Source organism: Trichosurus vulpecula, chromosome 1, assembly GCF_011100635.1.
Source record: "Trichosurus vulpecula isolate mTriVul1 chromosome 1, mTriVul1.pri, whole genome shotgun sequence".
In the NCBI taxonomy this organism is placed as follows: Eukaryota; Metazoa; Chordata; class Mammalia; order Diprotodontia; family Phalangeridae; genus Trichosurus; species Trichosurus vulpecula.
In genome coordinates, this window is record NC_050573.1 from 392,697,335 (window position 1) to 392,710,049 (window position 12,715).

At 35.2% G+C, this 12,715-nt stretch overlaps 1 protein-coding gene across 4 annotated transcripts in view; it reads right to left on the bottom strand.

The window, feature by feature from the left end:
• Positions 1-12,715, bottom strand: part of ATP8B1 (ATPase phospholipid transporting 8B1) — a 134,896-nt gene that overhangs the window by 23,948 nt on the left and 98,233 nt on the right. For all 4 annotated transcript variants that reach the window (XM_036761138.1, XM_036761131.1, XM_036761153.1 and 1 more), the window contains exons 16-20: positions 10,625-10,813; positions 9,035-9,147; positions 6,236-6,400; positions 5,251-5,362; positions 2,948-3,023 (exon numbers count right to left, since the gene is read on the bottom strand). In XM_036761138.1, coding sequence (XP_036617033.1) covers positions 2,948-3,023; positions 5,251-5,362; positions 6,236-6,400; positions 9,035-9,147; positions 10,625-10,813 — 655 coding nt within the window. The remainder of the gene's footprint in view (positions 1-2,947; positions 3,024-5,250; positions 5,363-6,235; positions 6,401-9,034; positions 9,148-10,624; positions 10,814-12,715) is intronic.

Consider the following 12,715-nt stretch of genomic DNA (forward strand, 5'->3'; position numbering starts at 1 on the left):
CAGGGAATAGAAGCAGCTTTCTTTCTGAAAGCCACCTCTGAAAGCATGATGGCTGCCCCCAAAAGTATCCTTTGTTTAGTGACAGCTGAGCACGGAATAGTCAGCACCAGTCCCTCATTATCAAGTAGGGTCAGTCTGCTAACCAACAGAGCCTTGTGAGTTAAACTTATTTGGAGAGAAAACTGTACAGAAATGACTAGAAGTCCATTTATATACAAATAATCAGTATTATTTTGAAGAATTTGTAACAGTACCATATATAATAAGTAACTGAGTAGACTAACATAGTAAACCTAATATAGAAATGAATTCTGGAATTTTAGGATCTAAGGTCTGTTTTAGCTTTAGCTAGTCCAATTTCCCTATCTTAGAGATAAGGTAAATGAGGCTCAGAGAAACTAAATGATTTGGTCAAGATCACAAAGTTACTTATAGGAAGAGCTGTCTAGAACCCTCTCTTGATAACCAATTGAGCATTTTTCTAACTATTCCATGTTAAGAGTTACAAGAGTACAAAAAAGACATGTATTCTGACTATTTATTAAATAGATTAGAAATCAATTTCCTTTATTATAGGCTCAGAGAATGGAACTGGAAGGTAGAAGTTTAGCTCAATTCCAACCTTCTTTTGAAAAATGAAGAAACTGTAGCCCAGAGAGGTCAAATAATTCCCCAAATATACAAAGCTAGTAAATGTGAGGGCAGAAACTAAAACCCCCAACCCTAGTGATTCCTATCCAGCCTGCTTCTACACTCCCCAGCAATCTAGGACAACCTCCTCATTTTACCAATGAAGAAACTGCCTTAGGTTCATAAAGTGACCTGTTCCAAGCCACAGAACCAAGACTAGAACCCACATTCCCCAGCTCCAACTCCTCTCCTGAACCAAATTCTCAACAAGTGATCCATGATCTATGTTTAATTTATAAACTACTGTTAACATGAGATAACTAAGACTCATTAAGAGACCCATGAAATATCTGACAGAGGAAGAAAGGGGCAGACTACAACTGGGCCCAACTCCCTGCAACAGCTACCTATGCAATGCTTAGTACACTGTACAGGAGTAATGCTTTCATGGACTACCTGGAATATCCACATATGGCAGCTGCCATCTATACCCAGGAGAAAGAAAAGATACTTTGAGTGTCAGGATTAAATTATCAAACTGGCCACTTGCAAAAATTCATCTAAGGTTCCTAAGGTTCAAGTTTAACCACCTTCAAAAAAGAGATTGAATTTTCATTTATTAAGACTATGACTTATAAAAGGTCAGTAAGATCATGATAGGAAAAAAAAAGCTTGCTCTCTCTTCTTCCTCTGTCTCGTCTCATCTCATCTCTTCTCTCTCTCTCTCTCTCACACATACACACACACACACACACATACCTGTGTGTATAATAGTTTATATATCTTTCTCTCAAAACCATGATTTCACTGATGAAGAGAGATTCCTCTGAGACTCCCTTAGCTGATAAGGGAGAATGACAACTTTTATAATATTTTTAGCACTGACTGGCACACTCGGAGTTTAAATGATGGGGGTCACCCAGCCAGTATGTGTCACTGGTAGGACTTGAACTCAGCATGTCCTGCCTGCCTTACACCACATTGCTTCTGTATATGCCAAGATAATTATGTAAAATATTCAGGAGGAGTCTGTGATCAGTTTAAAACTGATAAGCCTAATAGATTAGCCATATTATCTAAAAAAATTTTAAATAAACATATTATGAACTTATTACTTTATTAATACTAGTTTTTAACCCGGAAAACAAAGGAAAAACAGTCTCATCATCTCTTTTAGAGATGAACTATGTATATAATTTTTTTTTGTTTTTGTTCAGTCATGTCTGACTGTGACCCCATTTGGAGTTTTCTTGGCAGGGATATTGAAGTGGTTTGACATTTCCTTCTCCAGCTCATTTTACAGGTGAAGAAACTGAGGCCTACAGGGTGAAGTGACTTGCCCAAGGTGATTTACCACCAGGTAGTAGGTTTCTGAGGCCATATTTGAACTCAAGAAGATGAGTCTTCCTGACTCCAGGCCTAGGGCTCTATCCACTGCACCGCCTAGCTGCCCCATCTATATAGATAATTAATCTCATAACTCTTTGCTTGTCTAGTTTAGCATCCTAATACAGTGCTCTACAAAACTCTACCACGTTTAGCAGGACTAATAATGATAATCAATTTCCCCCATTATCTTTCAGGAGCAAGACATATAATTTTATGTTAAATTTTTTCTTCTGGGTTTATTATACCATGTGCGGGTATCTAACGAACCAGCTTGGCAGTAAATGGGACTATCAGTAACATTTGCATATACTAAATCTTTTAGTGCTTTTTCCCCCCTTTTAAATATCTGAATCTGCCTAACAAAATGAGGCTGTTTCTGGGGATTCATTAAAGGTCAGCAGTTAGCATGAATAATTTTTGATGCTTCCATTCCAGCTTAATTAGCATTTCAGCTTCAGGATGGCATTTGAAACCAGACCTGTTCTTGACTGTGAGGATGACATGTGCTTATTATCTCAATAGTTCAAGGAGCTGCCCACTCCTCACAAAACATTTCTCATAACCCAATCAGAGATATATTTGTTAGTCTTTTTTTTTTAAGTGAAAAGCTATCAGGTTAATTTACACTAAGGTATTAAGAAATCCATTAGACTGACTTCCTTTCTCCCACTTAGGAAGAATGTCCTTTAAAGGGAAAGAAAAAGCATCTCAAGGCAGATTTTGCTCTAATAAACTCCAAGTGAAGCTTATTGGCTTTAAACTAATCATAATCTTTTAAGTACTCTGAATAATTTCCACTGCCTGACCCTGCGTTAAGGTATATATTCTGTACCCAATTTCCCCCACCACTTGCCTTCTTATCAACTACTCTTGATTTGCCTCTAATTTGACATTTTTAAGTATCCCAGAATGCATTCTCTTTACTTACCTAATATCTTCACCATAGCAGATTGTAGTGTCCTCTGTCAAAAGTTCACAAGCAAATCCTATGTTTTCAGCCGTTTCTACAATGGGACAACATTAAGTCAAAAGATATTCCTACCAAGTCATTTTATGACTTGAATATAAATTGACTTTTCCAAGTAATAATGACTTTCAAATGATGAATATAGCCTGAGCACAACTTTAAAAGAGAATTTGCTATGCCAATTTTATACGGAAAGAAAATTTGTAAAATAGCCAAAGGAAATGTATTCAGAAACATAAAATCCTTTACCCTTTAAAATATAGGACATAAAAAACACTAACCATAGCTTATATGATAGAATTTTACCTATAAAAATGGAAAATGTATTCTTATTCAACAATTCTCAAAATTTGAAATAATACACACATCTCAAGTATACAATGAAATACATACTCTCACCTAATATAAGGAGCAATGAATGAAGTACATATAATAAGAAAAAAGTCCCTGGAAGGTAGAATTTTGTGAATTTAAGTAAAGTTTTAAAATTTGCCTTTTTAAGATTTCTATGATAAAGGAAAAAAATGTTCTATTTCTAAATCTCTATGTCAACTACATGGCCTCAGGTAAAAAGTCGATTAACAAGCCACTATGTTCTGATCCTAGTTATCTTACTTAGGGTTCTTATGTAAGAAAATAGTTTTGGTTGTTTTGGTTTTTTTCCTTTTCAGTCACCTTCCTTTTGGTATGGATACTAAGACTTAAGTCCAAAATGAGAAATACACTGATTAGGAGAGTTAACAGGAATACAGGATCTAGAGATATGGGTTGTTGTTTTTTGCCCCTTAATAAATTGCCTTGTATGACTCCCCTCTCATTTTAGAGGCTTTAAGAGATAAAACAACTAGCCCAAGTTCACATGGGTAGTAAGTAGCAAAACCAAGATATGAATTCCATTTTTCAGACCTAAAACGTAGTGTTCTTTCCACTATAATCATAGAAATTTTCTGAATGAAAGGTCTATATGTTAATCAATTCCTTTTTAATAGTTAAAAGGTCAACAGAATGAGGTCAGTCTCTTTCAGGGCAGGGACTGTTTTATTGTTGTTTTTGTCTTCCCTGCCCCCAGCACAGTGCCTGGCACTGAGTAGGCACTTAATAAAAACTGAACTAAATTAACTGGTCATTCTTTAGTTGCAAAGGTTTTAGTCGAATTATGAAATGGGTAATTTTAAAGGAAAAACAACAAGGTGCTTTATTAGTCAACAAGTGTGTTGTTTCACACAAAATAGTTACACATACACCCATAAAATTCAGCACTAGATGAATATTACAGTGTCATACTGTACGGTATATGAAGAGCTGACCTGTGTATGTGTGTGTGTGTGTGTGTGTGTGCGTGTGTATTATGTATAGTTTCCCCCCAATTCCCTGTTAATACAATTTTTAACATTTTTTTTAAGTTTTGTGTTCCAAATTCTATTCCTCTGTCCCTCCCCTGCCCTCCCTAAAATCGTAAGCATTCAAATATAGTTTATACATACGCAATCTTGTAAAACATTTCCATGTTAGTCATTTTGTACAAGAAGACTCTAATGAAAGAAAAAGAATGAAAGAAAGAAAGTAAAAAAGAACATGCCTCAGTCTGTATTCAAACAATTGACCTGTTTGTTTCTGATCAACCAGTGTGGTCTGGCTCAGGCCTTGGGTGTTTTGGGGATGACAAAGCTTCTGGCTACTCACAGGCAGCCATGTATGAACCAGGAAAAAGCAAAATAGAGACGAGGCAACTGAAAACCCAGGCTCAGGCTTGCTTATGCAAGACATGTGCTTTACCTACCATATGTTGGAAATTCAATATTTCTGCTTAAGGGAAACTCACTTGCCACATGGTGAGAAAAAGAGAGACAGAGATAGAATAACTCCCTTTTTTAAAGTAGTAGTAAACTCCCTTTTCATTCCTTTTTAAAAGATTAATTGGCTCTTCATGCTTATTGGCCAATAAGAAGATTGCTTCATCATGGCCAAAGCTCCTAAGTGCTGAATTGGCACACTGGCGGGGTGATCAGCAAGAAGGAAACAGGGGAACTCTGCATATGCCCTATTACAGCAGCAGGTATCGTGTACTGAACTGTGTGGTACAGATGAGGTTTGGGGAGTTAAGAAAAGAGAGTGATCAGTGTGAGATGGAGTACTTAGGGAACACTCTGAGTTTCAGAGAATTGATCTAGACATGATATAAATGGAAAGATAGCAAAGGGAAAGGCACCAGTCATAAACTAGATGCTGAATATGTAAATTCACTTTTACACACAATAACTTACCTTTCTTGTCCCCAGTAAGCACCCAGATCTTAATGTCTGCTTTCGCAAGTTTTGAAATGGTTTCTGGGACACCATCTTGTAGTTTGTCTTCAATAGCTGTAGCTCCCAGCAACTGTAGAATCCAAAAATAATTGTTCAGAAACAAATAGAAATAACCTGATTGAATGCAAAAAGTATCAAACTATGAATTAAGAATTATGTGCATTAGCTAATGTTCAAGAGTGAGCTAACATCTGATATTAACCAAAGGGCTGGCTAATACTCCATGTTCATAGTAAATTATACACACACAGACACACACACATGTACACATGCACACTGCTTTCATTGCCATATGAGCAATTTCATTTACTGACATTTACTGACAAATGCACAAAATATATTAATGATGATGACCATAACATATATCAAGTGAAAATTATACTACTATAGTTTAACTGAAATTACCAAATTCCCTGAACATTAACTACAAAATAATTAATGTATGTTACGTACTAGCCTTAGGATGGAAAAACAAATACCATAAATACCATAAACCATCATCAGTCGTTGCAAGTTAAAATCTCAGTTATGAACAATATTATTTTCTAGTGTTCAAACTGATTTGCAAGAATAAAAACCTTGCCACTCATGCAATAACATTTATGTAATGATAAGCACATCTTATTTTAAGTAAAAATTCAATTTTGATAGGTATTTTATTTTGTATTTTAGTAAAAATATAGATTAAATTGTATTTTAAAATATTTGAAGAAAAACATAATGTAGCCGTGCGATTAGTATCCTCCCCACTCCCTAATTAGCTCAGAAATTTTACTCTTTCCTTGATGATGGCAACTAAGCTTAAATATACTACTTCCATCCCATTATTTTCAAGTTGTTGAAATGATCCCTTCTGTTCACATGCTGAACAGAAAATGAAAAGTTTAATACAATAACTACCTTTATTATAAGAATAGGAAAAATTACTGAAGTTAACACTCACAATTAGATCCTTTTCAATTTCTTCATAAACTCTATCCAGGGCTTCATCTCGATTAGTCGAGGTTACACTGGCAGCCATGAATTTTTTATTCCATTCTGCATACTCTTTTTCACTAATATCTTTGTAGCAAAGGCACAATGTTCTAAGTGTCTCATTTGCAAAGATCTGTTTTTATTTAAAAGGACACAAATAATTACTTTATTTGAGAATATTTGAAATATTACTTGGCAGTAATGAAGTAAGTGAATTCAAGTGGTGGTTTTATGAGACAATATAGATTATGTACAAACTAGCTAGTAGATGAGATTAAGCATATGTCTCAAAATTTACTTCACTTTTAAAACTGCCACACACTGACATTTTTATTCTAAAAAGAAACTCTTCAGGACCCAGCATTCTTCCACTATTCAAATTAGCTAAAGAAAATTTTGAAGTGAAAAAACAAAATGCTAAAATAATTCCATTAAAAATTTGTCTTAAATATATATTCCTGAAAAAAAAATTCCTATCACATAATAGACTATTACTTCCACCAAACTGAACACCAAAAATTTGCAATGATATATCAGGGGCAAAATGATGTTTTAAAGAAAAAAATCTTGATAATATATTCCTATAAAACCCACAAGGAAACCGCACATGGACCCCAAACTAAATGACATTCTCTCAAATCAAATATGAAACCATTATTTGAGTATTCCCTAAAGTAAAATTGGAAGGAAAAATATTCCAGAAGTTTTTCCATTACAAAGAGATTAAAATCATCATTATTTTGAATGTGAATTATATATAAAAAATTTACATACAATCTTCAGTTGAGCTCAGTTTTAAGAGCTGAATATTCAAGGATGTTGAGTAAAGATATTGCTAATGTTAATGGTTATCAATAATACTTTGTTGTACGTAACTTTTTTCAAAATACTCAAATGTACGATGTGACATTGAATTAAGGATTATTTTTAATGTGCACACCATATATTATTCATCCAAAGAATTGTCATCCTTCAAAATAGTCACTTTGAGAATTTACATAATTATTCTAATGAAGCTATCATTACTCATAAAATTTCAGAAATCCTTTAAATGCCAGCTTATGAATCACCCAAGAAAATATCATGATTTTAAGATCACAAAAAGAAATAGATATAATTTTACTGACTACAAACATTTGAAATTGAGAAAGAATGAGAAATATAGTGTCTACATCATAGATGTATCATTGTATTCTGTACTGGTCAAACTACAACAAGAATACTGTGCCCAATTTTGGGCACCACGTATTAAGGATGGATAGAGGTGTTACCTACTCTGATAAAAATCCCAGGCAGAGACACTTCCCCAATCCCTTAAAATTTATGTTAGAGTGTATTATTTTAAAAAAAGGTACCCAGAACAATGAAGGATCTGTGCATTCTTATATGAAAAACATCCCAAATACTGGGAGTATTTAGCTTGAGGAAGAGAAGATGAATTTATATATTTTTTCTTATGGCTGACCTGCCACATCTGAAGGCATGGCTCACGTCTTGTTTCATGTTTTTATCTCTAGTACCTAGCACAGTTTTTGATACAGTATGAGCTTAATCAACTTTCACCAACCTGTTTGTTGAATGATAGCTATTTTGAAACATATGAAAGGCTTTGGAAGGAGAGAAAGTTATATATGTTGACCAAAAGTGGGGGGCGGGGAGGGGGGAGGTGGGGTGGTGACTAGGAACAATGGATTTCCAGTCTATCATTTACTCATGCCCAAAAGTTATATGGAAGACCTTTTTAACTATTAGGACAATATGAAAAGTCAAACAAACAAAAAAACCAACAAAGAAAATGACTAACAAAAGAAAAAAATACTTACATGGAAATGTTTTACATGAGTGAACATTTTACGTTTACAGTTTACCATCTAAACAGAGGGGGAAGAGAAGGGATAGACAGGTAGAATTTGGAACTCAAAACTTGATGTCAAAAAATTTTTTTTTTACATATAATTGGGGAAAAACAGAATAAAAAAAAACAACAATAGGAAAATGGAATATTTTCTCTCTTTAAATAGTGAATTCCCCATCAACCAGAGGCAGGATGACTACCTCTCAAAGACATTATATAAGATATATCTTTCATGGGAGGCTGGACTAGATTGTCCTTTCCAACTTTTAAGGTTTTCTACCTAGTTTAATCCCCAACATTATTCTCCAGGCTTGGCCATGAATGACTTTTGTTTGTTTAAAAAAAAAATCACTCTTAAAGAGTGAAAACTTGCAACCACCACAGAGAATAAAAATATGCAGTTCCAAAGAAGAACTTCCAAAAATGGTTGAGGGCAACAGTAGCATCAATATAGTAAGTATATAGTTTTTCACAATGACTATTTTTAAAGGAGCAACATTCATCTGGATGAATTCTTATATGATAATTTAAAAAAAAAATCAGCCTCATTGCCTTATAGCCAATGCATATACACTGCCTTGGTAAATTATGCCTGGAGTGGGTGAAATGGAAGTGATGTTAACCCTATTTCGCCTTAGGAACTGGAGGTGCAGAGGGGTTAAGTGACTCATTTGAGTGACCATGCTGAATTAACACATTGATTCTAATCATCATCTGACAATAGCAAACAAAGGTGTCCTCTGGAAAGGTAGGATGTTCCCATGTAGCTAGCTAGAGAGAGAGACAAAACTTGCATTTTCTTCTCTTAGTTTGACGCTTCTTCCACTAGACAATGTTGAATGATGGATGTGTTAGATGAAGTTTAACTTGACTGCTTGAATTTATCAAATCAAGATAAAAAATAAGACTTACATCCAGGGCATCCTGTGTTTCTTGTTTGGTAGGATTCACTGGATGCAGCCGTTCATAAATAACAGTGTCAGCGCCTTTACAATAAAGCCTAATATGACCTTCTGGTGTTCTTACTATTAATGAGAAAGAAAATACAGCATTCAGCTATATTCTTTGAGGTACACTTCACATTCACTAAATTGTCACTATTAAAAAGCATTAGTATCAAGATCTTTTAAGGTTAACACCACCGATAATGACTTTTAAAGAATTATCAATCTGTTAAAATAATCAAGGACTTTTGCCCGCAAAGAATTGAGCAAACCATTTAAATAAATAGGATACAACTAGTAAAGTGAATGTGATAGATGCTTTCCGATTTTTCAGGACCCAACTTGGTTCTCATTTCCTTCTTGAAGTCTTTCTTGACTGTGCCAGGACACGGTGATTATTATGAACTTATTTGCAACAATCATTTGGGATTATCATTTATTGCCTTATGATATATTTTATTGTTATCTGGCATTAACTTTCTATGGGTGTCCTATTCCTGCAAATAAATCTACGTTAATTGATGACAGAGTCCAAGCACTTTATTTGTTCTGCGTTGCCACGGAGTCGACAAGCAAGTTCATCAGATGATCAGTACTGACCAAGTACTTATTGAGCAAATTACTACATGATTAGATTTGAGTATCTAATAAAACAAGAAGAGAGGATTCTGGGTATATTAATCCAATATCTCTAGGGTAAGTGGAAGTAAATGTGGTATTTGACCCATTTTAGCACCGTTTCCCTCTAACTCCTTTGTATTTATTTTGCATATATTTACATAGGTACATGTCTCTCTAGAGATAGAATGTAAACTTGTCGAAGGCAGGGACTGTTACACTTTGGGGATCCTCAGTGCCTAGCACAATGCCTCGCACATAGTAGGTGCTCAATAAAGTTTGCTGATTTATTGATTCTGTTCTCTGCTTAGTAAGTCTTTCTCTTGCAAAGCACCATTTCCGTGTGTGTGTGGGGGTGCTATACATTTCGATTCCCAATCACAATTTTGTTCCCAAGTGGAGGTCCTTTGCTTTTTTGCCATTCCCTTGTATGGAGTAGAATAGAAATATTTATGTTTAAATAAAAATATGGAGCCCAGAGGCTCCCTCCAAAATGCCATTTAAGGCAGTAACAATATTTTAAAAGACTGTGTTCTCTTTCTATGCATCATCTTACATGCTCAAGGCCAATACCCAGGGTCCTGAATTTGTTTGCTAAAAAGAACATCCAACAGACTGAACTGTAAATGAGATGTAAACGAGGTTCATGTAATACACAAGATACAAAAAGCAACTGGACCTACAGTGATATAGGAAATTCTCAAATGAGGAAAATCTCTAACAAAACAGGTCAGAATCTTCTCTGAAATTTAGTGTCTTAGAAAGTTAAAGAATGAAGGAAAAAATATAAATTTAACCTGTTTCAGTTGAGGACTTGAAATTTCCCACAACTCAAGCTTTTACCATGGAATCAAGCTGAATTAGACTATGGGTACATAAATTATTATAGAATGTTCTTTAATGGTATTCCTTCGAATAGTAGGTTTTGAGTGAGACTTACCAATTACGGACATTCTCTTTCGATCACTGTTAAAATCTAAAATAGCCAGAACATCGTATGTCCTTTCTGTTCCCATCTCACTTATCGTGATAGTGTTCTGTGTTCTTGTGAGGAAGACAAAGCCAAAGTTGCGGGCAGCAGTGACGAGAGCCCCTTCATCTGGAGAAGCTGCCTGGTAGTTGATTTGCCCTAGAATGAGATATTGAGAGAGTGAGACAGAGGCAGATAGAGATATGAAAAAATGAGACTGAGACACAGTAAGGAAGAGAAAGACAATTACAGAACGTGGGTGGAGAAGAAGCCAGAAGATGTCAGGAGTGAATGAATGCATGTACACATCAGAGGCATGTATCAGATATCAATTAAGTGAAATGTTTCATACCACGTCTGTATATCTTTTTTTTAAACTTGTTGAGGGCTCTTAAGTGAAAGGAGTTGTATTAACATATTTAGTAAAATATGACTCAAGTCAATACCTGATTCTGATTTTCAGAGGGCTTGGATTCCAATAGGAATATTGATTCATGCCTCACGGAAGATCAACTATTACTTATCTCCCTCTTTCAAATGAAAGGGCTAAAAAACACACAGGAAAATTCTCTACCTCTAGAACCAGGGCTCCCTTCACTAGATACAAAAGAATATAATTTCTTGTACCTTCTGGTGGCCTTATTTTGATATTACCATCAGTTAGCAAGTGACACGGAAAGGAACAAGCTATATTGTGCTAAATCAATAGGGAAAGTTTGGAGTGGTTTGAAACTCCTGGCTCCCTCCCTACAAACACGTTCAAGCTTCTCTGTAAAAAACAAAAATCACTTGACCCTCCCATCCCCTCAAACTACTGTTCCATATATCTCTTCCCCTTCATTCACGACTTCTAGAGTCACCTGTGCTAGCTCTACTTTCTCAAGTTGAAGTCTGTCTTTTGATTCCATTGTTCTACTGAAACTACTTTCTCAACAGTTACTAAGGATCATGCTAAATTGCTAAATGCAATAGTTTTTTTTTTTCTTAATACTTGGCCTTTCTGCCACTTTCAACACTATTGACAACTATCTGGTCGATCTTCTAGATACAATTGTTCCCCTCAGCTTCTGGAACACTGTTCTCTCCTGGTTCTCCTCTCCAGGACCTCCTCAAAAAGAGATCTGACTAATATGGAAATGTTTTACATGATTGCATGCATATAAACTATATTGAACTACTTACCATCTCAGGGAGAGGGAAATGGAGAAAGGGATAGAATTTGGAACTCAAAACTTTAAAAAAAAATGCTAAAAATATTGTTTTAATTTGTAATTGGGGGAAAAATAAAATATATTAAAAAAAGAGGTCTGACCCCTCTTTCTCAGTCTTCCTTTTGAGGTCATCATCTCTCCCACAATTCCTACAAACTACAGGACCATCTGTTCCCCCCACATCTGACTCTCCATCTCCTACTTCTCTACATTCATACAGGACACAATCCTCAGGCCTAGAAAGCATTTTTCTCCCTGATTCTACCTTCAGAATTCTTCTCTTGCTTTAAAGCTCATCTTAGGTGACACCTTCTCCTTGAAGTCTTATCTGTTCTCTCCCTCCTCAAATGATCCTGTCTTCAATAATAGTGTACATGTTATATCCTTTCAAATATATGTAATCTCCTTGAGGGTGAGGACTGTTTTTGTTGTATGGTTATCCCTTCCACATGGTGGAGTTAGGGGTGCCATGCCCACCACAATCTGGAAAATATGTGTAAAATTTTTTGGCCCTCCCTTTGTACCAGTGAAGAAGTCTGAATTATTTTGGTATTAAAAGATAAAATATGTTGATATTTTGCAATACTATACATATATTTTATGCATTTCTGAGTTTCTAAACTTTTTCTGTGTCATCTGCTGGCCTTCATATGTCATCTGAGCCTTCCACTAAACTCCATTTAAGTTTTTATGCCAATCCAAGATATGTTGAAATTGCGATGGGGAAAATCATGATGTGGAAGGGATAACTGTAGTATCGCTAACGTCTTGCGTATGTGTAGGCTTTTCGTAAAGTTCTATTGAATTTGATTAAATTTTATATTTAGAATAGAGAAAGAGCTTATAGCTT